At 33.7% G+C, this 27,462-nt stretch overlaps 1 protein-coding gene and 1 pseudogene across 1 annotated transcript; both read right to left on the reverse strand.

Annotated features, from left to right (window-relative positions):
• Window positions 1–716: 716 nt before the first annotated feature.
• On the reverse strand, window positions 717–8,083 carry LOC116129811 (ferrochelatase-2, chloroplastic-like). The gene is made up of 10 exons (XM_031415539.1): window positions 7,992–8,083; window positions 7,574–7,895; window positions 6,576–6,719; window positions 5,687–5,788; window positions 4,868–4,971; window positions 4,655–4,781; window positions 2,691–2,843; window positions 2,462–2,562; window positions 2,092–2,293; window positions 717–1,310 (listed from the first exon to the last, which is right to left on the reverse strand). The coding sequence occupies exons 1-10, from the start codon at window positions 8,081–8,083 to the stop codon at window positions 1,086–1,088; spliced, it is 1,572 nt and encodes a 523-aa protein (XP_031271399.1). The 3' UTR covers window positions 717–1,085.
• Window positions 8,084–17,560: 9,477 nt separating this feature from the next.
• On the reverse strand, window positions 17,561–26,709 carry LOC116129812 (annotated as a pseudogene).
• Between the last annotated feature and the right edge of the window lie 753 nt (window positions 26,710–27,462).

Here is a 27,462-nt window from a genome sequence, read left to right on the forward strand (position 1 = left end):
TGTTTAGTAAGATAGGATCAACAAAACGATGCCCAAATCTATCCCAAAAATATTTTTTTACTTATTATTTTATTAAAAATATGAAAGTAGATTTGTTATTTGTGAATTACTGTGTGACTCTATAATATTTCTATAAATTTAAGTGATTTATAAGTATTACATATTTCCTCCAAAAGCTCAAGTTTCTTAACCCAAAATCCAGTATTTTTAGTTTCTTTTTATTTAATATTTTATGATAAAGTCCTTATATACATGTATGCATACTATAAGCAAAATTTTATCTAATATCTTTGTTAGAAATTAAAGCAACCATAAGAAGATAAACTTAAATAATAAATACTTGATATTATTATTTTATGACAAGGCAAGGGCATGTTTCCTCTATTTTGGGCCGCACTAGACTAAATGGGAGAGATGGACAATTCTTTCTATTCCACTGTCCAGTGTCCACTCTCATTTCCCTAAAAATAAATGCTTTTTAAGTTTTAACTTAAAATATCCCTTCATTTCATTCCAATGCTAAAAACCAGTGTTCAAAAAGTAGAGTTTTATAACTCATTAATAGTTTATAGTATACTTTAGATTATAATAAATAAATGGATGAAAAATTTAAATAGAAAGATCCTGATCTTTTAGATAATTACATATTCAAGTGAATAAAATCACTAGGCCTTGATGAGGTAGAATATAAATTGAATCAGTCCATAAAAACAAAATGAAAAATACGTCAAATACTATTTTATGACCCAACTCAAAACTTCAACCATTTAATCTCCTCGCCTCCCATCATTCAACTACAAATACAAGATTCAAATACAAAGGCCAAAACTTTTACAAATTTATCATTTGAACAGCATTTGCATTAAGTACGGACATTACAATTTCTTTTTCCTTTCCACCAACAGGCATTGGCGTTGCACTACTTGCGCCTATACTATTAGGCAAATCCAATCTTAGAGTCACAGTAGATCTTGGCGATGCTTTGATATTCGTTGTAATGCATATATAAAGTAATGCTAATAGAATGCATAAAATTTACACTCAATGATCTTAAGGAGTGGGAAAGAAAGATTGTTAGATATTATTCACCGAAACAAAGGCAAAATGCCCCATTGATGCAGGAACCCCTCTCCAGTGGTAACTTCTAGGACCAACAGAACAAGCACTGCCAGCATAGCAGCTCTTCCATTCCAAGTCTCGGCACTTCTAGTCCAACCCCATTCCCAGACTATCACAGGTGGAGGAAGCTCAGTACGTTTTGAATCATATGTTGCCAATAACTCTTCTACACTGCCGAGTGGAACTAAAGACTGCAGAAAATGCCAAACTTTCTATCACACAAAGCTTATGGTACAAAAGGAAGCATCATATACATGAATATTCAAAGACGGTTATCCATCCTCAATTCATAAGTGTTGAGAAATGCAACAAAAGATATGCTATATTCTCCCAAGTGCTGGTTGTTTTATTCCATGAGAAACTTATCTACCAAATATTCAACAGAGTGTCATTACTTCTAAATGCATAGACAAGCTAGACAAGAGGGCCAAATTTCAACTTCCTTAAAAGTAGCTATATATCATTTTAGATTTCTTGATTCGTCAATTCACGGGTTTAGAAAAACAGAAAATGTTATTCTATCTTTAGAGTCCACTTAATAAACCAGGTAAAATGCAGAATAAATTGCAGAATGAATACAGAAAGTACAACATTAACTTGTAAAGTATTGCAGTTAGGTATGCTAATTCATTATTATTAAAACAATAAGACAGAACACAAAATCCTACGATTATTTAAAAAAAAAAAAAAAGTGAAAAAAAAAAAAGCATCTATAACAAAATAAAGCATGTCATGCTTCCTGAGATTTACCCCTATTCTTTTTCCTCCACAGAAGACTGGGCATGGACGGAGAAAGGTATTAAAAAAATATATCAAAGCTAGAACTAAAAATATATTAATAATTATATCTTTTTCCTTTAACTTTATAGGGTTACACATTTCAGGAAGAAGATGTAGGGCCATTTAGGCCTCTGCAGCGGCACAGAACTTTTAGTTATTAAAAAAATTTAGCAGAAAATCAATAAGGACTACCTGTCGAGCCTCAAGATTTGAAACAGCCATAGCCCCAACATAAGGAAGACTCTCAATCACAGCATCAGCCAAGTCTGAAATGAAGGTAGGTTCACATCCTAATGCTGGGACACGTCCCCATTTTTCTATACCTGACTCAAGAGCCAACTCTTTGTACTCAACATCAATTTCTTCTAAAGTTTCAATATGCTCACTGACAAAACTGTAAATCAAACAAACACCAAAAAGATAAATATTTCCAGTTCAAAAACCAAAAATTTAATTATAATATAAGGGTAAGAAACTAAAAGTTTATCCACATGCAACAGATATACAGCTAGTCCATGAGAAAGAACAGGTATTACAGTTACAATAATTGAAATAACATTACCTAATAGGGACAGCTAAAAGATTTTTTACTCCCTTTTTTCCTAACTCAATGATTGTTTCATCAGTATAGGGTCTCAACCATTCCACAGGCCCAACTCTACTCTGTAAAACATTTTGCTAACTATCAACAGAGCACCATGATAATAAATGAAATTTAAACCATAAATGACATTCAAAAGAGTTAATACCGTTGATAAGAATTAAAAGTGTATCTAACAACTACAAATTACCTGATATGCAAGAGTGTATGGATTGGTTATCTTTCTCTTTTCTAATTCTTCCATTATTAAATCCACACATTCCTCCATCTCGGCCTTGTAAGGATCACCAGCCTCTTCCACATATGCAAGCGGGACACCATGTGCACTAAAAAATATCATAACCTATAAACATTTTCAAATAAGTGTGCTGGACAATATACAAATATTATTAAGCATCATTCAAAATATTTGAACTTACATGAAAAAAGAGACATTTCTAAAGCAACAAAAGGAATTGATAAGGACAAAGTTTGATACAAGAGAAACATTTTATTACATCTATTAAGAAAATACTAGCCAATGACTTCCTGACTTAATGTCATCCCAGAGGCTCCTCAATTGACCGCTGCAAGAGATCAAGAGTTCTAGCAAACATTTACAGGGCTAGTACACAGAGGAATACAAAGAGTAGTGTATCATAGTTACTTTCTTCTATATTTTAGACCAAAAACAAACTTTAACATAATTGGAGTTTGAGAAGTTCTACAATTCCAAAAATTGGAAAGAAAGTTAGAAAACACATTGACAAAGCAGACGTAATAAGTACAAACAAAATTGTATACACATAACACACATAATCCAAGGCAAAAGAACAGAAGAGCTATGGAGGGGAGCGTTCATTGAACCTGATAGATTCAAATCTTTTCTACCAAATGTTGAGCAAAAATGACTTATATAAGGCACTTGACAAGCCAAAATAAGATAACATTAAAGGTTGTTTCCATTATCAAAAAAAAAAAAAAAAAAACATGGTGACAGAATCTCCATAAAAAATTCCCAAAAGTCATTATATTTGTGAAAGTCAATTTGATAGAGAGATGAGAGATGAGCATGAAAGTCAACTAGGATTACAAAAGCTTTGTAGGATAAAATTAGCACAGATTCTATTAGCTACCAGTCAGCTTCAAGTTAATCTTGAATGAACAATATGTAAATGGCCCAAAATACGATTTCTAATAATTTTTGCTTTTTGTCTTTTGATTCCATGTTTCTCAGCTTACCAGCTCCAGATGGTTCCTTCTAGAAATTATCCAAATCAGGTCAATAAGGAAAAAGCTGGCCTTTAAGTCCTGGTCCTATCAGTTCTAAGCCAGGCATATAAGTTCAAATGCTGCCCTTTCAAAATACCTCTGCTACTGGAAATCTGAAGGTGCAACAGATGATAATTTATATACATATTGTGCTTAAGCTTAAGCAGATCAAGGCTTGAAAATTTAAAAAGATACTATCCTATTAACTTACTATACATAGTTAACATAACGCCAATCTCTATTTTTCCATCTTCAGCTAGGAGCAAAAGTATGCATGAATACTCTATGTAAACATTAACCGAAGTTACCCAACACAGACATTGACATAATGACAAACAAACAATGCTTCTCTTACCTCAAGATCCTTCTAGAGAATATAATACATAAATCAAAGAAATCAGAATAGTACAAACTAAATTAAATTTTTCCTGTCCAATCAGTCAGTTTTCCAGCAAATATTCTAGCGCTTTACAATTTATATTTCCAAGAGTACCATAGACACTTTTCTTAGTATAGATACCATAACAATGGTAAACAGACCATCAAAGCCTACAATGAAATAGTCAACAAGACGGAGTGAAGCCCAGTAACTCAAGAAAAATTGATAGAACAGCAGTGAATCCTGATACTTTCCATGTCAGTTCCCCAATTTTAGGAGGAAGCTATATGGATGTTCTCAATGAAAACTCCATTAGATGACTTTCCTTTTATTTCAATTTTATAAGCATAATGAATGTATTGGAAATTCACTTAAAAATCTTGTATAGTTACACAAGAAAGAAAAGTAATTATGCCTGTCATTCACAGTACATAGAATATATATTATGAATATCAGGATATCAGATTACTTCATCATAAGACATTTATATCGAGAGAGATGATGGATCTATCCAATGAACGAACCTTCTCAGGGTAGTCAAAGTTTTCTAGCTCTTTCTCAATCAAATTTGTCATGGCCTTGATGTATCCCTCGCGTTGATACCATGAAGGTATAACTGTGTGCTGCATGTTTACTAGATACTCGTCCTCCCTGTAAACAAATCCATTACTTATTCAGAAATTTTAGTTAATCTATTGTTACATTATTATGACATGCTAATGGCTTGTATTCATCACCGGAATATACTCTCCAAGAGTCGAAGGCTTGAACCACTAGTTGATATTGAGAATTGCGGATAAAGTGGAAGCACAACAAGCTTTGTAATTCCATCTCTTTTAATCTACAGATAAATAAAAATAAAATAAAAAACAAAATCAGTAGCCAGATTATGAAATTTAATTGATATACAAAGTTCAACTATTGACAGATAGCTTAGACCAAAAGCTTGATTATTTTATTTTATTTTAATTATTTATAATAGACACCAAAAGCTTGATTACCAACACAAAAGCTGAGTTCTGTCCATTAAATTAATGTTTAGGTAAAGGACAAACAAAGCAGAATAACTGATAAAATAAGCTGACATAATTTACGGGGAGAACTAATTTTAAACACTCAAGTTAACTGAAATAACATTGAGTCTACACAATTTAGATTCATAGCCTAAGAGCAACAATAAAGGGCAATAATTGCACACTTACTTCTTTACTCAAAACAAGACTTGTATACAACGAATCAGAAGTCACTTGAAAAAACTAATGCAGAGTAATCTAAACAAATTTGTCGTCAAATCTCCGTATCATTGTTTGCTAGATCAAATGTTAACAGGTGACATTGCATTAAAAAGCTATATTAATGTTCAACCAATATACCACCAGTTAGTAGTTACCCGCTCATGACAAATATTCATGAGTGAAAGAAAAATAAAAACTCAGAATCATCATACCCACAAGTAGCAGTAGCATGACAGAAAAACAAGATCCAGAAGTGAAGTTTCGTAAAGATTAAACATTAAAAATTAATTCAAAGGAAAATACATAAAGATGACAAGATACCTGTTCAATAGCTTCTTCCGTAAATGGATGCCAATAACGCATACCAACATACACCTTTGCTGGCACGTTCTTCTCCCAAAGGGATTTTCTCAATTCTTCAGCCTGTACAAAGAAAAGGATAGCCAATGAAAGGAGAACGACAAGACAGGAAAAAAGCAAAAATGACATCATTCTCACACGGAAGCTCTGTATGGAGTGTGTTTGTGCTACTCTAGCAATGAAAAATTTCCCAACTAACAGTCATAGCACCACAACTCAACTAAATTCTTCCCCAATATTTTTAAACCAACTCAACCAACCTTCGATCTCAACTGTTATCAGTTTCTTGAGTGCTTTTCCTCAGCTCATATGCATATGACTTTTGCCCAAGTACCAGATAATCCATTGTTAGATACTTACAACTTAAGAAATAGCAACTTATTAAACTTCTTTGATCAATATATTCTGAATTCTTCAGGTAACAACCATTGCAGACATAGGATCAAAAACAAAATAAAAATACCAAAAATAATCACACAAAATATTTGTACTAGTATAAATCCTTTTCTTCCACTCATATAATTATGAAAAATGAGAAAAGTTTTGCCTAAATACAAGACAACACAAGGACCTTAATGCATATAACATAAACCAAAACCAAAAGTAAATATTTATCCGTAGACCAATAAAGATGATAGCTTTTTTGATGAAAAATTGAAAATTTTTGAAACAGTCATCTACTCTTCTCTTATTTTGATATTTAGCATTCCAATGAACTATAAATACTAGGTTTTCTAATCCATAGTCATGTGTATGAATCAAAACTGATAAAGGTCTAGATATCAAACAATAAAAACATTCAAGTTATGAAGAAAATACAGCTCATTTAAAAAAAAAAAAGAAGGCATGCCTGTGCATCAGTTATTCGCCGCAACGGAGAGCCACCACCAATTGAGGCATATCCTTCTTTGCTCTTGGGTGCCCTGACAACAGATATGAATTGTGCCAATGGCTTTTGAAGAAAACGAAACAGCCTTGGAAGTCTAATAATATCCTGTTCCAATGAAATGAGTACAATGACTACAACAATGTAAGAAAACTTACTCTTGATTAAACTAATGCTTCATATGGATTCATCTTAAGCCAAACAGCTAAAAATTAAACATACTAGGCACACCCACATCCCAACTTATATACACATAAAAAAAATACTAAAAAGGCGTGGTGACGAAAAAATCAGTTGACATCTATTCACCTTTTAGTTTGGAGAATTTACCAGTGGAGAAGCTGTTGAAATAAATGAAGACAAAATCATTTTGTGACTTCCTTTATTGAATTAAAGTCACCTCTACTCCACTTAGTTTGATCTATTTACTTAAAATATGGAGTAAATAACAATATAAAATATCACGACATTGAGTAGTTCTAGTTTCCAAGGTCTAAAATACTAATCCATGTATATGCAATATATTAAAGAAATAAAAAATTTATAACCAATTCAACTGGTATAAACAACCCTTGTAAGTCCAGCATTAATCTTTGTATCAAAACCAAAGAATATCTACACGTGCATTTTTTTTCTGGCAAATACTTGTAAAGCTAGTATCAATAGAAATTGCCGACAAACTTGTAATTAGAAGCTTAAAATAATTAATGATATTATGCTCAAGCGGTGCATTTTTTTCTGGCAAATACTAAAAATGGCATGCTGCACGACTTTGATAGGGGCAACATTAAGACACTGGCTCTAAGTTACAACATTAGGGAGATTGTAGACTCAAATATAACTCTGAACACTAAAATTTTGTTCTAAAAAAATATATGCCACATTCACAACTTAATAAATCTAAATAAAACAATAACTAAATGAATATTCAACTTTCGTGGAAAACATAATGTGTATGTTACCGGATCAGCAAAAAGGTTAAACAGAAAAGGCTGGACATCTTCGAGAGTTTCGGGACCTCCAAGATTGAGCAACAAAACGCCGATTTTGTCGTCACCAATACGAGGAGGCGCAGGAGCAGCTGAAACATCCTGAGATTTGGAAGTAACCAAAGCTTCTACTCCCACAGAAGAAGAGAAGCATTTACTGAGTGGCGGTTTAGAAAGTAAAGGCTGTGTCTCAAACCACCCATAAGAATATTTAGAAACTACATTATTGGCTGTTGTTGAGAGACAAGAACTAAGGCAAATCCTTTGGGAGGTACACGTCACCCGTGGCAAAACCCTATCAACATTAGAATCGAATGAACCAGATTAATTCTAAACAAATAAATAAATTAGTGGAATATAGAAAAATAAAACAAGAATTAAATAAAAATACCTGGAGTTGGGGGAAAGGGAAGTGAAGCAAGGAGGGGGAAATGAGGAGGAAGTGGAACAAGAGGAAGAGGGAGAGGGAGTGGGGGTGCTCATTATCGTTATTTGAGTGGGCTGGGATAAAGATGAAATTGAAGGAAATTAAGGGCAACCTGAGACTGAGAATGGGTTGAATTTGAATTTGAAGTGAATAATAATTTGTGTTAGGTGTTAGTTGTGTTTCCGATATTTTGGGAAATAGAAGAAGAAAGTGGAGGAGGAAGTAGAGGCAGTAAGCGTGTGAGGAGACAGTGACGCATGAGAACTCTATCAAACCAAATCTCTCTCTTATCTGCTTTCTTTTTCTTTTTCGTTTTTTCATGGAACAATTAATATCTTCGACCTCTCCAGTCCTCTAATGCAATTTCAATAACCTCATTGTATAATTTAATCCCACCAACTTTTTATACAAATTCATTTCTGTATATTAAAGTAGAAAATATGTAAAATTATAATATCAATTTATTAAAACCCCTAAGCGTCATGTGGTGTGGACTTAGATTTACAAGGAAATCTCCCAATGTATTCAAAAAGTTTATTAAGAATGGAAAAGGACAAAGCTAATTAGATGAACAACTTAGAGGAATTCAATTAAGTTTAGTTTAGGTATATTTCCTTGTAAAAACATAAGTCTTGGTTAGAAAATTGATTTACATTTGAAACCTCTCAAAAAGTTTGTCTTTTTTATTTCTCAATTTTTGGGCCTAAATGTCAACTTTCAAACTAAAGGGGTTAAACAACCTATCAAGTTTTAAATATTCAAAGTTTAGCTCATTAGGTCAATCGGATAAGTTTTCTTCTGTTGATTTTCAATGTTGGCCTAAAATATCATATTCCAAACTTTGGGGGTTAAACAGTATTTAGAAAAGTTTTAAAATCTTGCAGTCTAACCCATTTAATTGTTGTCCTATTTAGACAAAAGCATTATAAAATGTCTTGTTAAAAAAGGACGACTATTAGGTTGACCAAATGGCTTGTTAAGACAACCGAATAAACCATTAGGTTGACCTAATGTCAGTTGGGAGTTATAACGACACATTAATAATAATTTGATCGAAGAGATCACTAGACGACTGAATTGAAAAATTCATTTTTGTGCATAACAACTATTTTTTTTAAGGATTCTCTATATAAACCCAACCAAATCATATTGAATGAACTTTTGCCATTCTAGAACTTGAAAACTTCATACCACTACTGTTCAAGAGATTTAGAGCTTTCAATTTGCAAATCTTTCTCACTCAAACCTTAAACCCTTGCAACAACATCACTTTTATACTTTGTATAATGGGTTATATTGAGCTAAACACTTGTTCATTCATTCTATTGAGAGAGTTTCTACTATTGTATTAATCAAATCTCGAATTGTAAAAGAGTGAGTTTCACTCTTAGGGTTTTAAGCTTTTCTTGTGAGAGAAAGTAAGTCCTAGTGATTGTGAGAGATCTAATTGACACCTTGAAGACAATAGTTTCAGTGCTAGATAGAACACTTGTATAAAGGTTAATGAGTTTTGTATGTTGTAGTCGACAATCCAACATACAAACTCATTAAACCATTAACGCATGTGTTGTTATAGCCAAGTGATCAATTTTGGCACGTATGTGCACCTAATGCAGGGTACAATCGCTCAATAAAGAGGCATATGTCATACCACACTAACATGTCTCTCATAATCTTTTATAGAAAGTATGTAAAATTCAGTACAAATCTTTCACTTGCCAGCTTTGTTAGCTTTGATTATTCTCGACACATTATTCCAAGCAGCCTACCATCGCTTTCTCTTCAAGCTTGTTTCTCAGGGCTTTACCCTTTTCTCCCATCAACTCTTTCATCTTCAATTCCACTCTTCTGCACTCACCATTCCTCTTCTCCGTTATTTCCTGTGTAGGGGAGTGGTGAGTTTTTTTTTCTTTTTTTTCTTTTTTTTTCTTCCTTTAGATGGTGGCTATCGATTTAAAAAAAAAAAAAAAAAAAAAAGAAGGTAAAGAATAGGTTTATTTCAAAGATGGTATATCATGGAATTACACAAATAATGCAAGAGATATTTGACATAAGAAAAGTTTTAGAGAAGCCCAAAAAGCTTATCATCCTAGAAGTCATAAAAAAGAACTTTTTTATACAACCAAACAACCTTAAAAAAACGAAAATTAAAAGTGCTTTATAGGGTTTATATTATGTAGTTTCGTATAGAGTTATATTACTTGTACATGTAACAGTATTGCATAATATTCGGTAGTAGAGCATGTACCTTTCCAATCCATGGCAATTTCCTTGAGCTGAGGCCTAGATAATGCACCCCTACTGCCAAAACACAACACACACACTTGGACAGGCTGTGCATCTAACCATGTCATACATTTGGATGATGATTCATGATCTAAAGCACCACCAGCCCGATCTTGGCGTCCACAATCAATGGTCCAATGCAATATAACGGCGGAGTTTTCCCATTTGTAACACAAGCACCACTCGCAATGGCTCTAATCGCCGGCGCCTCAGACTCTCAAAAGTGTTCACAATAATCCCATTTGACTGGTTATACTGTCAAATAATCCAGGAAGAAATCATAGGCAGGTTGATGCCGATCCAGAAAGGTTCAGGCATAAAACAATTTAATGGGCGGCAATCCTGGAATAATAAAGAGAGGTGGGATTGTCCTTAAAACGAGAGGTTTTGTTATGTAAAGTAGGCAAGTAAAGAATCGCTGCAAGAGCAGAAGCACAAGAGTAAAATAGCTATAGTTGGGATATTGGGGTGATAAGATTTGTAGGAAGTTGAGGTTATAAGACAGAGAATTTTTTGAGTGAGTGAGATTGTGGTTTAAGGCTTGGAGGACATTGGAGTTGTTGAGTTTGAGAGTTCAAAGGGTGAGTTTTGGAGGAGGGGATGTGGAAGAATGAGATGGGAAGTATTGGGGTTGTGGAACGGTTGAGTGGAACAAGGATGGTTATGGAGAAATTGGGATGATGGTGCAAGATTAGCTTCTCGTTCAACCATGGAGATCACGTGGTGGAAGCGCTGGGAGATGGGTATAAAACTATGGTTTCTTTCATTTGGGTAGACCGACAAAACGGGTCTGGACCCAGGAAAAAATATAGGGTACGGGTCAATAAATTAAACCCATTTTTTGTGACCCGTACCGTACCCGTCCAATAAATCACGGGTCATACGGGTGAACCCGCAGCACCCGTATTTGCCAAGGCTACTATTCACTATTCACTGAATCCCAAGTTTTAATTTTTTATCACGCAGAGATCACGCTCACGCCTCCCTCTCACGCTCCCTCTCACAGAGTCACAGTCTCACTCTCATCTCAATATTCATCTCTTGATCTCTCAGTCTCAGATCGCGCCGCATCTCATCAGTCTCAGATCGCGGCCGCATCTCATCAGTCATCACGAATCTGCTCACGCCTCCCTCTCACAGTCTCACTCTCATCTCAATATCTCATTCTTGATCTCTCAGTCTCAGATCGCGGCCGCATCTCTCTCTCAGACTCTCCCTAAACTCAAATCTCTCCTGCCTCTCATCTCTCAATAGTCATCAGTCTTCTTCGATTAATCGTTAGTGAGAACCAGCTTCGATTCGTCAATTCGTCACTTGCACTTCGTCACTTCGTCATCGTCGCTTCGTCAATCGTCAGTCATTCCCATTCCTGGTTCGGCAATACCACAGTCGCCGGTTGCCATTACTCATCCTCGTCGACTGGTAATGATCCCTACCCCTAATTTGTGTGTTTGTTTTATATTGATCACTTTGACTTTTTTATTGTTTGACTTTGTTTGGATGGAAAGAAACGTGAGAAATGAGATTTACTTGGTTTTAATCTTCTTTGAGTGTTTGGGCAGAGAAAATTGGTAGAAAGAAAATGTGAGAAAGTGAGAGAAATTGGAATTTAATTTAGTTCTATCTAGTTTGAGTTGTTTGGACAGAGCAAATTTGAAAAGGTGAAGATCACAGATTTCGGAATTTCGGAATTTCTTATTAAAGAGTTTCTAATCTAGTTTGAGTTGTTTGGACAGAGAGCAAATGTGAAAAGTGAAGATCACTATTCTCATTACAGATTTCGGAATTTCTTATTTAACAGGTATTTTGCAGTTTGCTTTGTTAATTTTTCTAGTTTTATTTTCATCTTTTTGCTTACTTCTCCTTGTAATCTAAATCCTGAGCGAGGGATGTATCATGTATGTATAATGTAATAGATGGGTATAAAATATAAATGAGGATTGGGATATCATGTATGTTACAGACTTACAGTATGTATAATGAGTATTTTATTCATGTGTTGTGTTGGGTTCCCCTGTTGTGTGCTGTATGATTTCAATTTAATTATTATAAATTAAGGATGTTATTCTGGGTTGACTATTACACTTAACAAAGAAACTTATCTTTTGGGAAAAAAATAATTATGAAACAGAGGCTTTAAAGAAATCCGAACCAGAGCTTAAATAGGTAACAGAAATGAAAAAATTATTGTAAATCCTCTTCTCTTCTCAGCTGGTCACATTTTTCTACTGCTATCCTCTGTCTTGTAAGCATTGATCCAAGACTAATAATATGTACCTCTGAAATGAATCTACCCCTGTTACATAGGAGTATTAATTAAAGCATTTGAAATCCAAGGACAAAGACTATATGGAAAGTCTGGCCAATCACCTGCTTTCTTATTTCAGACATGCATCTCCCAAGTCATTGCATGCTTGTTGAATACCAAATTTCTTCTAAACTTGTAATTTATAATTGATGTTTTTACCTTTAGATTTGGCTTAAAGTTGTAGAAACGGTAATGAATAAGCATCCCTTGAGGTAAATAATGGTCAAATTAATAGCGAATAGGATTAAACAACTTTTCCAAACTTGATAAGGACAAGCCAATTTGGAATAAATTTTGACTAAACTTTCCTTACATTTACCAATATTTTTTATTAGAATTTGTACCCTAAGTTTTTTGTTTACTTTATTTATTTATTGGTATTAAAGTAAATCTATTGACCCAAAACCTTTTGATGTAAAATGGTTGTGTTTTGTGAAATCAAATTTTTTTACATGTTTATTGGTTCATGGTATGATACATTTAATCAATTTACAATTTGAAACATGGTTGATTAGATCCTGAAGTTAGATGCAAAATAAAAACCAAATTGTGGTCATTAATTAGAATTTAAATTCAGATCCAAGATTTGATTCCTACCTAATATCTACTCAACCACAAAAACCAAAAATACCCACCATTCTCTACCTTGAAGAAGTGGAATATACTTGGGAACCTCTTAAATTTTAAATTATAACATGTTTTATTAAACAACACTACTTTCAACTACCATTCCCTCTCCTGCAAAATCCGGAAATCAAGCCATAATTAAACAAAAATGAAAAGATAATTGGTTTAAATATGATTAAATGAAGAAGATGATTTAGAAGACAATAAGATAGATTTGCTTAACTCGGTCAATTATAATGAACTTTACACCCAAAGTTTTTCTCCCTTTGAATGGGTATGAATGTATGATATCAGTACTAAATTCTTGATGTTTGTTTCTTTATTTTATTGTATATCCTTTGAGTGTGTGTGAGAGCCTAATCTTATATTATAATATATATATATATTATATATATATATATATATAATATATTTTTTTTTTTTTTTTTTTTTTTTTTTTTTTTTTTTTTGTAGTCTCAAGCATTGACTGGCGGATTTAGAAACTATAGATACGGATATAGTTAACGTGAGGCAAGTGACGATGCTTCTAGGGTAATGCCACCTCCTTCTAGTTCTATATTCCTACACCTAGTTCTAGAAATAAATGTAAACATCAAAGTTTGGAATTATTTGAATATATGTTGAGAATAACACTGAAAGGACCAGGTGTGAAGGCATGCAGTAATCTTATGCATATGGTGCCACACAGTGGACTAAAATATGAAGTGTCATTACAGAATTGTCAAAACGTGCAACCATGATGTAGGGCAATTATTGATTGATCATGATCAAGATTGCAAAGTAAAAGATTAGTCAAGAGACTTATCGTGAATATATGGCCTTATCAATTATTCACATAACATCCATATTCATATGTGGAGAATCCAGAACATGAGATTCTTTTCATATGTGTGTAAGATCTTGGGCATTATTCTAGAAACACCGCTAAGGCGGATTGCTTAAAATTTTGAAAGGTGATAAAAAAAACTAGCTTGAATTAGGGAGCTGACAAGTAGAATTGCTTAACTTCTGATGTTTGGACTTCTGGTACCTGAGGGATATATTTCTTTGACAGCTCATTTATATAGATGAGGATTGGGATTTACAGAATAAAATATGAACTTTTGTCATATTCCTCCTCCACACTCAGGGGTTGTTTGGGCAAAAATATCATGAATTTCTTGCAAGAGTGGGGTATGAAAAGAAATTTTCTCAATTACTTTGGATAATGCAAGTAGTAATGATAGGATGGAGGTATCTTAGGAACCAGCTTTGTGGCAGATCTTTGTTATGTAAAGGTGATTTTTCCATGTGTGATGTTCTGCACATATCTTGAATCTTATTTTTCAAGAAGAGTTAAGAGCTACTAGTGTTGCTTTGAATAAGATTCGAGATAGTATGAAATATATTAAAGCAACTGAGGCTAGGAGAATCAAGTTTGGAGAACTTGTTGTACAAATGGGAGTGAAAGCTCAATGGGTTGAGATTGGATGTTTCCACTAGATGGATTCGACATTTTAATGCTTGAAACAGAGCGTTAATATTTCGTCTGTGTTTGTGGCTTTGTCAACAATAGATCCTAGTTATAAATTTTGTCCATCAAATGAAGAATAGGATACGGGGGAGAGGATATGCAAGTTCTGGAACCATTTTATATTTACGACTTTATTCTCAGGTTCTAAATATCCACAGCAAACTTGTACTTGAAATTGTGTGGGAATTCAATTACATTTAATTGAAGAGTACGAGTGAGGATGAAGTTGTTAAGAGATGGCAAACAAATGATCCCAAAATTTACAAAATATTAGGATTCTTATAGTTTGTGTTGACGATTGCAACTATTCTGACCCACATCTCAAGTTTCAGTTTGTGGAGTATGCTTTCAACAAAGTTTATGATTCAAAACACGCCGTACAGAAGTTGGAGGTTGTTAAAAATACTTGCGAAAGCTTTTTCAAGCTTACGAGACTAATGTTGTAAAGAAGTTCCTGCCTCACCTTCAGTTGTTCTCCTGCACTAGTTCTTCTTCTAGTAGGCGTATAGATCATTCTTCTGTAAGTCACTATACTTTTTAGTTTTTATATCTATGATAAATAAAGTATTGTTTTTTATTAATTTTAATTTTTGACATTAACTCTTTAATGATGCAGGATTTGTATAGCTATGAGAGTGTTTTCATTTCCACTAAGAAATCCGAATTAGATCTTTATTTGGAAGAGATGAGGTTTGATCGCGTCAAATATCAGAATTTGGATATCCCCTCGATCATTAGAAAACAATCTGATCGTTATCCAATACTTACCATGATGGCTGTGATTCATGCCATACCATAACATCCGTAGCCTCGGAGTCCGCTTTTAGTATTGGCAGTAAAGTGCTCAACAAATATCGAAACTCACTTCGACCAAAAAATGCAGAATCTTTGATATGCACTCGAACTTGGCTATATGGATATAGTTTGAAGGTAACATGTTACATAATTTTCTTATATTTATTATTTACATTTATTAATATTTGTATTGATCATTGTTTTGTAGATGATGAGGTGAAGATGATTCGATGATGACTCTTGATGTGCCATTGACTGTCTCGAGACTGTAGAATTAAGAGACTCTATCACGCCCACTGTGGGATGAACATTTGATGTCCAAGAATGTTTTTTGTTGAATATTGGATTATGTTTTGTTTATTTTAATTCGTATTTATAGTTTATTGACTTATTTTGTTTGTTTATTGTGTAATTGTGATTAGTGATTTTGTATTTGTTTATTTGGTTGTATTTGTATTTTGTATATATGCTATGTTTGTTTATGTGTTATTATTTATTTTGTCATATTTGTTTATATCTTAATTGAATTGATTAGAGTAGTTGATTTAGGGGGTGTAAATGTAAAAAATTAAAATTGCAGGAATTTTTGGGGTGTAATTGTCATAACTAAAAACTGTTAGGGTGAAAGAAAACTAAAATCTGGAGAGAGAAAAATGGGTCCCCCCGTACCTTATAGGGTAGGGCACGGGTCCAAAATATTGCCCCGTATAAGGACCTGCACCCATATGACCTATACCCGTATAACCCGGACAGTACCCGACCCACCCACTTGTTTTGCCAAGTCTATTTTTGGGAGATGAATGCAGAGGTTTGAGAAGATATAGGGACTGAGAGAAACAAAACCATATATAGCAGGGTTGGTAAAAGGTAGGAATTTGACTTTTCAAACGCAGGTTGAAATTATGGAAATATCTTTAGATTCTTTGTCGCAAAAAGATTAAAATACCATTTAAGAGGTTTAATGAGAAGGCATTTGGTTTCTTGCAAGTATTTTTTCTTTGTCCTTCAAACTTCGGTGGAAGATTCATGTGCGTTTTTGAAGTAGACTTACTGGAAAAAGGAAATAAAATACTGAAAATTTTACTTTTGTCAAAGAATAAATCAATTTTGATCATGAAGATTAATAGACGTCATATCATTTGAGATGTTAAGATAATAAATGATATTTCAACACGACATGAATGATTTGAAACAATAAATTTAAGATTTCATTTTAAAAAATTAATGTTACTCATAAATAGTGATTTAGAATTGGAGGCATTTGATATGTACATAGACTTCTATTTTCTGATCAATATTAGATAAAAATCTTTTTTGCATCAGCTTTCTTGGTTTGGACGAAGAGTAATGTGACTCGACTATTTCAAATCCTATCCTATCATCACTTTCATGAACTATATCAAAATCGAAATCTTTCTCCCAGGCCCTGATGTTTTTGTTTGAAGACACGGTTTATTGAAAGTTTTATTTGACCTTTTAACAAGTACAATATTAAATAGAAGAATACCATTTCCATTTGCGGGCTAAAAGTCATTCATCAAGGTTTCGGTTCATTTTATAAAACATTTCTTTTTATCTAGTTTCTTCGCAAAGAGTTTATGGTCAAGCAAGTCTTGAAGTTGGCGGTGACCATGTTTCAATAAAATCATAATATATAAAATTAATAATACAAAAAAATTCCCTTGGCCTTTACAGCCCCATTCAATGGAAAAAAGAGTCATTGCTTGCTTAAAGTGCAAACTATGAACAAAGAACCTTTATACTAAAACAAATACTCTTTATTGAAGTATCAACTATATGCTTAACCCTAACAACCACCAGACACTGAAAAAAAAAAAATGAAAAACACCAGCCCTTGTCATTAATTACAAACCACATAACCCATTTAACAATAATATATCTCTTTTTGGTTGTCATTCACTAAATTCTAGGCTCCACTGCGAGAACTGCTGGCGTCGTGACTGTGTAATGAGAGGCCCCTCATGGACTGCAACATCAGAACTGTCAACCTTTTTCTCTTGAAAGAACTTCTCCTCTCGACATGTTTTGCGGTGGAGGGGAAGCACACCGTTGAGAGTTGTGCATTAGTTTCATGTGATGGATCTGCCTGCACTGGACGTATAGTGGTCGGTTCAGTCTATCAGCTGGAATTGAGATCCAAGAAGCCCACGGAGGTCGCTCTACTGAGTCCTCATCATCTTCGGGCCTTGCACATGCTTTTCCTTTTCGCATCCTGTCAAGTTTTGGAGTCAAAGATAAAACAATATGCACTGCCCCAAAGAAAACAGCAGTTGAACCAGGAATATCTTCACCAATTAATGTAAGGGCTAATGCACATAAACAACCTTCGGAAAAGCTGCTCAGCCTCCTCTTCTTCCCTTCTTCATGATTAACATGATTGCAGTTGACGTAGACCTAGCCAGAATGGACCTCATGGTTAAAATGATTGGCAGTTGGGTAGGTCTATGGGCAGTTGGCATAGACCTACCCGAGAGAAGGGCATCATTTCTTGTGAGAACTTTCTGGAGCTGCTCATTCAAGTCAATTGCTCGAGAAACCACCTTCTCACCCTTGTAAGGAAGACGAATCAGTTCAGACAGCAAAGAAAACACTAGTGCACGCAAAGCATGTGCATCTCTTGGATATTGCTTTTCGAAAGATTTAGAAGGAATGACAACTAATGTTATCCCTTCTACCATTAAGACAAAGAAGTGTCCTTTTTTTCTCTTCTTTTTTTTGGGTACTCAAAGGGATAAATTTATTTGATCAAAAAGAAGATACATAAGGATGGAAATATCCAGAGACGAGATGAACTCAACAACAACTATCTCCAGTCCAGCTTTCCATAGTACTATGCATGCCGTTGTCACCAGATACCAGTATTCTGTAGGTATTTGCATCAGGCAAATTGCCAGCAAAATCACCCTTTTCTTTTTAATATGGTTCCCTTCTAGGAAGAATTGGTGCTCTTAAGACAATGTAGAATAGTTCTAGAATAACATTCTAAGAATTATTAAGGGAAAATGATTTATCCCCTCTTTTTCTGCCCTAAAGGCATATGATCATTTCCTTCTTCTCTCACTTGCACAGAAATTTCATCCAGGACTAGTAACATCTATAGATGACAACTTAAATTAGAACAGAAAGGACTGCACACACAAAACAGAGTTTGATCCTCTTTATTTCTTCCCATCCAACTCGCACACACCTCTCAGGAAAATAGCATATCCTTCACTGAAATGAAAACCACACACAGAACATCCATCTAATTGTAGTTTGAAAGACACGGCACATAAAAATAATGAGCAACCTCCTCCCTCAAATCATACTGCTTGCAGACACACACTCATGTTGAGTTTATAATAATGTCATCAAAAGATAATTAATTACCTTTAGTGCAGACATGCAGTTGCAAATAGTGGGTAAAAAGCAAATTCTTATGTATAATTAGAGCCCTAACGGAATCCAGGAACCCTACCACCGAGAAGTTATTACAAGATGCATGACTCGCTGCTTTTGGAAGAACACTGTTCTACAAGATCAAGTGTAAACTCATCCTTTGCACCCTAGAAAAAAACAAAATGTCAGCATGATAAATACTCATTTACAATTCATAAGATGCACTTCAAGACAACAAATACAACAGTTACTTTCATTCATAAATGTAATCATGATCGCCAACTACCTCCGGATTGTGAGAATCACTGCATCGAGACTTCTTTAAAACCTCCAATGCATTACTAGCCTTCTAATGATACTGTATTAAAAGGTACAAACTGAAAATCATTTTGGCACGATGTAATACAATAGAATATATATTTAGAAAAAGTGAAAATTAATTATTTACTTAGTATTTACCAAGTAAAAAGATGCATTGATTGTAATTTCTGATACAGAAAACATACCTCTTCTATATTTTTATTGATATTTTATTATTTTGTAAGAAACAGAATATGGACAACCTATTCAAGACTTACCATGCCTGGGAATTAATCATGATGACACTTTTGTACAGATTCTAAGAAACAATGCCACATACAAATCAAATTCATAAATCACAATTGCGCTTAAGACTCTGGCACCCACACTAAGCTTGTAGGTACAGTCCACAGATAATCCAGGAAACTGTGTTCTTCAACTTTGCCAGAGACATCGTTAGTCTCATGTCTCATATTTAATTAGCGCTTTCAAATTTGAATAGGATTACAGAACAAAACATCAAGTACAAAAAACCTAAATTAAATTATATACATAAGACTTCAAGACTCTTTAACAGGAACTAGCTTGTAGGCATCACAACACCTTCTGGCAGATCAATATGTCCTTGTAGTTGTAACCATTGATCGCAAAAGTTTAAGCTTTAAAATTAAAAAGGAGATTAATGATAATATTTAGTCTATCATGTTACCTCATTTTCACGGTCAGATTTTATAAACAGATTATCACATGGATCTCAACACATGGCCCAATCTACAATTATATTAATTAACGAAAAGAGGAAATCAAACTCAAGCCTCTTTGATCAACCTAGCTCTAATACAATGTTGAGACGCATTATCCCACAAGGCTCAAGTTCATAGGAAGAGCTTAACAAATTATAACTCTAAAAGTTTATTTTATCAAATAGTACCTAACTCTACAACTTTTATATATGATTTCTTTTTTTTTTTTATAAGAATTATTAACATTTCTAATTACACCATACTTAAATATTTTTTTCCTCAGCTTTTATGATGAATGTATATGAACCCTGCAGACCATTCACCATAGCGAGAAGATAAAAGTATAAACATCAATACACCCACACATCAATAGGTACATTTTCTATATGATTAACGAGTGAATATGATAGGAATCCACTCCAATAACTTAACAATTTGGGCTAGGCCAGGGTCTTTCATGGCTGGGTAAGACTCACTCCTTGGAAAACCGGCTTGCCAAAGGAGGGTGCCTAGCCTTTATAACCCACATGCCCACGCCTTTTTCCCTTTCAATCTGAGATCCTACATTCCACTACGCTTCCGCAACCGACATCCATGTCGGCCTCTTTACCCTTTGGGTGACTACCGGATCCCCTTTCCCTCAGCCTCCATGCCCTTTCTCAGGGTAGCAGCCCGGGCCCAAGGTCAGCCTGCCACATAGGCGCACGATCATGCTCTGATACCAATTGACAGGAACCCATTCCAATAACTTACAATTTTGGGTTGGGCCATGGGTCTTTCATAGCTCAGGTAGAACTCTCCTTGAAAAAACCGCTTGCCAAGGGAGGTGTCCCAAGCCTTTATAAACCCACATACCCACCCTTTTCCCTTTCAATGTGGGATCTCTAACACAATCCCTTCGGAAGAACAACTATACAATTGCACAATTCATAACCAGACAAAAAAAAAAAAAAAACCAACTCGACCTTCAACTGTCAACATCTAACAAGCAATTGTCACGTGTGCATTATAAACTAAAGATAATTTTTTCACTGACCCACCAAACCCTAGATAAAGTAGCTACAAAGAATGCATAGTAGAATAAGTGATAGCAGTTCCTTCATTAGCTCTTTATTGTATCTGTTGCATATATAAATCCACCTTTGTCAAACATCAAACTGCAAGAAGTGCCCAAAGTGCCATTGGGCAATAATTTTCATTCTTTTCTCTTGGATGTGTGAAAATTTATAATTGTTATGGATGGAGGATGGGTGGGAGGAGAGGTGGGTTTGGCGTTTTTGAGGGATGGCTCTTTTTGTACATTATTGACTGTCAACTTGGATATCCAATGAGCCCCAGCAACAGGTAAACAAAAATAGAATCCTTGAGTTCTTTTGCCCCACTTCCATATTGAGGTGGCATCATGGTTCAGAAGTCCACAAAACCAAACATTAAAATACATGAAAAGCTGTATACAATAAATTCATAACTAGGAGGCATGAAAACCAAGCTAGATCAGAAAAGGAAGCAGAAGAAGAGACAAATGGCAGGTAGACCACTTTATGTCAAATAATATCATGCCCTATCAAAACAACAAAATGTAGCTAATACCTTATGAAAAAATGTCTTAAGGAAAAGATAAAAACTGTAAGAGAGCTGAGCATGTCAACCTCGCTCATAAACATAGTTATATGTTCAAACTGAAATTCTAACATAAAATTTTAGGCAACATCAGTTGACAAAAAAGAAAACCAAAAATGTTTTCAAAACTTCTGCTAAAGTTACCTAGATTCCGGAACATTCTCTGGCTGTGGAGCAAGAGCACTCGCTTCATGTCTAGAGGCGGCAAGTTCTCTATTAAGCGTACTACTCTCCTTTACTTGTGAAGAAGGATGACTTGGTGGTACAGTATTAGATCTTTGAGGAAACTGTACGCCTGCACTCTGGAAAATATGAAGAAAGACAATGAAAAAGAAGAAATTCAGTTGCATAACAACTTAAATTGTATTTCATTTGCTAATAAAGTCATACTATCTGGAAATATAAAATAACACCAACGTATAGTTAATGGTTCTCATCAGGAAAGTACATCAAAAGACAACAACAATACTGGACAGAAAAGAAACTACAACTGAAAAGACACCCAAGCAACTAAACCATCTATGCACATAAAGATGAGTCAATAACAAGAAGTTAAACGATTTAGCAGTTGCAAAGTCAAAAAATAAAAAATAAATAATGGGAACAAGGAACAAATTCTGTTTATCGAATATTTCCCACTAATATATTTAGAAAAGGGGCAAAAAAAAGATACGAAAACAGAAACCACATTAAATGGAAAGGAGAGGAAAACAGAAATCACCCAAAATACAAAGGAACACAAATTCAAATAATTATAGTGAATCCTGAACTCTCACATTAAATGCTGAACTTTTCAAAACAATGCTCAAGAACAAAAGCCACTAAGATGCTGAAACTTAAAACCTCCGAATATGACACCTTGAAATGAAACATTAAAGAATAACTGCAGAAGTATAAGATCATATATCTCATCAAATCACAGTGACTGTATAAAAGAAAAATCTAGCCAAAGCCTCTCAGTTCTTGAAAAAGTAAATCCTTGTCATCGTTAAAATTCGTTTTTCAAAATAATTCAGAAATGAAAACAGACACACCCTTAGGCCTCAGAAATATCAGGACAGCCAGTGAGTTTAGTAAAACAATCGATTCTAATCAACAGAATATTCATTGACAAAAAGTCATGCATGAAAATTTCCAATGATATAGCAGATAGAAATACTTCGAATTGAATTTCTTTAATAAGCCACATAAAAACAAAATAGCATATTGCAATACTAGAAATTAAAAAAAAAAAATTATGAATGATTAAAACACATAAATATCCATTTTAGCTTCTTAAAATTATGCATTAGTACAGATATGCTTTCAAGCTTGTACAATATACTTACGATTATTCTCACCATATTTGAACTAAAAATATATTAAAGTGAAAACTCTATGGAGCACACATGTTCCATTTCTTGAACAGTAAGAATACAGGTTTACACAAGTTTCATGTCTGTACCCACCACCAATTCATAATAAGCATTATAGTATTGGGGGAACTTTCCAGAAGCACCGCCAAGAGAGGTCTGTGTGGCATCTAGAAGAAGGAATACCCTCTCTCGTACTGGCATATCTGACTGTAACAAAAGAAAGAAAAGGAAATTAAATAATAACAATGTGAAATAATCAGAGGTCAACAATTGTGCATGAGAGAACAAGTTTGCACCTTTTTCTTCACTATCTTCACAAGAATAGGGAGAATCCCTGCATCAATCACCTGTTTATGAATATGTTCTCCAATGTTGTTCATCAACATCTCTAACAACTGCAAAATCATATAATAATGAAAGAGGTGATAATAAGCCATAGAAGAGCAGAACTCTACAAGGTTTATTCTGAAGTTTTGATAACCAGATGTTAGGAAGAAAATCATGCAGCCATTGCAGTGCCATAATGTTACTTCCTATAAAAAGGAAAAAAAATATCAAGGCTCCACGAATATAGCAAAACAAAAAGCAAGAGCTCACCATAACTGCATATAATTGAGTGTTTGAGTTTTTGCTCCCCAAGCGTTTTTTGATGGCTTTGATCACATCTTTAGCTTGCCTGAATTGTAAGAAACCACAAAACCATGTCAAGGAAATTACAATAACAACTCAACAAGAGAAATTGGATATTTGGTTGTCCAAAAACCAGAGCAAGCATGCGTAACCACAAAACTGCGCAACATAAAGATGAACATTTTTGCTTTAGACAGCTTTATAACAAAATTATTTGCATGATACTCAAAAGTTCAAAAAACCAAGCTAGGAAAGATATTACAAGCTGAGGCACAGTATAAACTCAGCCTGAGCTCTTGTAACCAAACCTATTTCATCAACAAAACCAGTTGAAAATAAATAGGCAAAAATGAGAATGAACCAAAACCATACATAAACATTATATGTATTCATTTCTGATTAAAAAAAAGCGAGAAAGTGTTCCACAAGTTATACCTGTGGTCACAAGCAACTAATTCACAAATTTCAATATTTTTTGCCCAATCCACTTCAGAAAGTTTCTCACTCGTTGCAGAATTAACAAGCTCAGATGCCATCTTTTGTTTGTCACTGAAGATAAAAATCGAGCAGAAAGTAAGAGCATGACTGTTAATGATCCAAGCACAATTACAGAACAAAGTGAAACAGAAGGGTGAACAATGTCAATTGTAAGCTAAAGATTTGGTAAAGCAGAAAGATTGATAACAGACATATTGTCCACCAAATCTTAGTTATTTGAACAGCAGCTCAGACAAGCATAAAGAATATCATAATTTAAGCATCCATAACATGGAATGAAATCATCCTTTAGATTCTCTCGAGCATGTAAAATTGCCTATCGAGCTTGCCTTGTCCATGCCTCCGGATTCCTAACCAAAACTAGATTGCCTTTGCAGCTACTCCCATGTATAGTTAATCTCAGTATTAGTGCTTAAATACCATAGTTGAGCCAGTTACCTGTCAACTTAGGCTTTTGAGTTAAACCAAATTCTTAAAAAGGTATTATAACCAAGTTGACTAATTGGTCTCATGTTCTAATCCCTCGATTGTATTAATTAAATTACAATAAAAAAGTTAGCGGTTATATTAGCATTTGTTGTTGTGACAGTGTTTGTTCCACAGTTCCACATGAAAGTGCACACTATAAGCCTTCGGGTTCAGTGGTTTTTTAACAAACATGGAACATAATAACAGTAACAAATCTTAGCATTTTGAGAACGTAATCTCACAGTTGAGCAACACCATTCATAATTTAGTGTAACCATCAAAATTTTCCTAAAAAAGACCACAAAAAGCCCTTCAAATATCGAGTAAATATAAAGGAGTGATCAATCTTTGAATTTCCAGAAGACATTGTCATAGTTGTAGGGAATCACTCACAAGTTCACGTAATCATCACAATATCTCTTATAAAAACTGCAGGGTAACTCAAAAATCAAAGCAAACAAACATGCATTGAAACTACAAAAATCATGGATTAAGTATGTAACTTAATGTGGAAACACATAAGGATAATAAGAAATGGCAGCATACACAATGTTGGAGTTCTTTTAGAGAGAATCCATAATATACAACAGAAATTCAACATTATACAAACTTAAAGTAGATAAAGGACATATTGAATGAAAACTTCCTCCTTTAACATTGTCTTTTTACAGGAGTGATTTTCCAATTTCAGAATCACAAATTTATTTTTCCAAACAAAATATATTCATACCAGATGATAGGAAACACAAAACGCTGCTAGAAACAAGACCAGTAATAATCATGTAACAAATATGATCGAAAATATAACCACTGCATCAGCACATTTTTCTATATTTTGGTATAAATTAAACATACATTTACTCAACAGAAGAGAAAAACTAAAAGAAATGCCGGCGTTCGTAACAACTTTGAACTTGATACTGCATCATTTCCTACTCTGCAAAACAACAAAATCTCAAGGTAACAAAAAACCTAATAGTGCATCATTAACTTTTAAAGACATGATTAAATATAGAGCAAAGCAAGTCCAAAATTAAAAAAAAAAGGATCGAACAACCAACAAAAACCAATAGTGCCTGAAAACTAATATACTACAGACAATAATACTAAAAACATGATCCATATGCAAAGTTTGTTGAGACAATCTTTGGGCCAACAAAACATATAATACCTCGTCCAGAAACATTTAGAACTTGCATACTAAGTTTACAGTAAATGTTGAACAATTTCAGTCTCACATCATACATCCATACCGAATTGTGACATAATTCCTCTATCAATAGATACCCAGTCAAACATATTTCAACAGATTTCAAAATGCAACTCGCAGGCCCAATTCACACACTTTCAAACATATGCTCAAATGAAATATAGTACAGCCATAGTTGAAGTTTGCTCAAAAGCAAATGCAAAAAAAAAAAAAAAAAAAAAAAAAAAAAAAAAAAAAAAAAAAAAGCCAATGAAACAACCAGAATGTTGAAATTATTCTCTAATTATTTCAAAAAACCAAGATATTCAACATCAAACAATCTGTTTTCTCACCATACAATCCTCTTTCTGTTATAGGCCACAGCATAAAGTAGCAAGAAAAATTTTCAAAGCTTACTGCTACTTATTTAACTGTTTACATACAAATGAACTCCAGTACTGCAAATCCAAACGATAACAAACATAAAAATTTTCAACTTCATTGATTTACCCTGACTTCCTGGCTTATTTTCTCATCAACCAAACAGAACTTGAAGAACCAAAGCAACTTACAACCATAAAATTCTAGCACTTCCAGATCCCAAACTGTTAAAAGAAAACTTAACACAAAGATCTCAAATAACAAACACAAATAATTAACAAATCAAAACATCACACAAATAATTAAAAAAATGAAGAAAAAGAAAAAAAAAAGAGCAAAACGACGACGTACCAGTGAAGACAGTGAGGAACATGGAAACGACGTTAAGAAAATTAAGAAAGAACTGATAAACCCTAAATAGCTTCAGCATTTGAGTATAATGAAGCAATTGACTTGAAACTATAAAGAGACAGACAAAGAGAGGGTGAAATGGAAACGAGAGTGAAAATAGTTCTGGGGGTGTAGGCAGCTCTTTTTCCTTTTATAGCTTTATCATTAAGCTTTTCTAACTGCAACAAATAACAACTTGCTAATTTTTTCACAAACTTTATCATATACGTTAAAACCTCTCTATAATTATATTTTATATAGGAATAAACTCTATATAATCATAAAAAAATTTAGTTTCAATTTATGATAGTTATAAATAAAAATAAATTCTACATTGTAATAAGTTATAATTTTTCTAATTCTCACCTTAAGAAAAGTTGTCTCTACATAGTAATAATTATCTATATATTACAAAAAAATATATATTATGTAAAATTAAAGGTTTAAAATGAAATAAAATATTTATTTAAAATTATTTAGAATAATGATTTATATTTTAGAGTTGTTATCACATTTTTTACCTTATGAGTACGTAATAACTCGTTAGCATTGATACTTTCTTGTTGAAGCCAAAATATTTTTAGTTTCTCAAGCATGTTTAGAGCCTCATGATATAAGACTTTTTGTATTTTCGTACTATTATCCTTAGGATTATTTCATTTCTCTTCTTGTCTAATTGCAACAATGATTTCTCATTTGGTTAAAGTATACAAGATTTGTTGTTCATTTGGATAATCGAAGAAGACATTAATATCCATTCAATCAGTATAGTGAATTTGTCGAATCTGATCACTCAATTCTATAGTGACTCTTTTATTCTTCTCATCCACTTTATTTATAACTTACATTCATTGACATTAGTGGTCCTTATTTTGTAGCGCTTAAAACCATTGACAATTGTCAATGGCTTCACATCAATTGATCACGCATCAA

Source organism: Pistacia vera, unplaced genomic scaffold (assembly GCF_008641045.1).
Source record: "Pistacia vera cultivar Batoury unplaced genomic scaffold, PisVer_v2 Contig214, whole genome shotgun sequence".
Classification (NCBI taxonomy): domain Eukaryota; kingdom Viridiplantae; phylum Streptophyta; class Magnoliopsida; order Sapindales; family Anacardiaceae; genus Pistacia; species Pistacia vera.

Bases quoted from the DNA above. Each gene is read 5' to 3' on its own strand.
- LOC116129811 (XM_031415539.1), bottom strand. From the start codon at position 8,083: ATGAGCACCCCCACTCCCTCTCCCTCTTCCTCTTGTTCCACTTCCTCC. The intron at 4,972-5,686 runs GTATCTTGTCAT...ATTTATCTGTAG, and splicing joins CGGAAGAAGCTATTGAACAG to ATTAAAAGAGATGGAATTAC. The intron at 2,294-2,461 runs GTAATGTTATTT...TTTGATTTACAG, and splicing joins CTTTTAGCTGTCCCTATTAG to TTTTGTCAGTGAGCATATTG.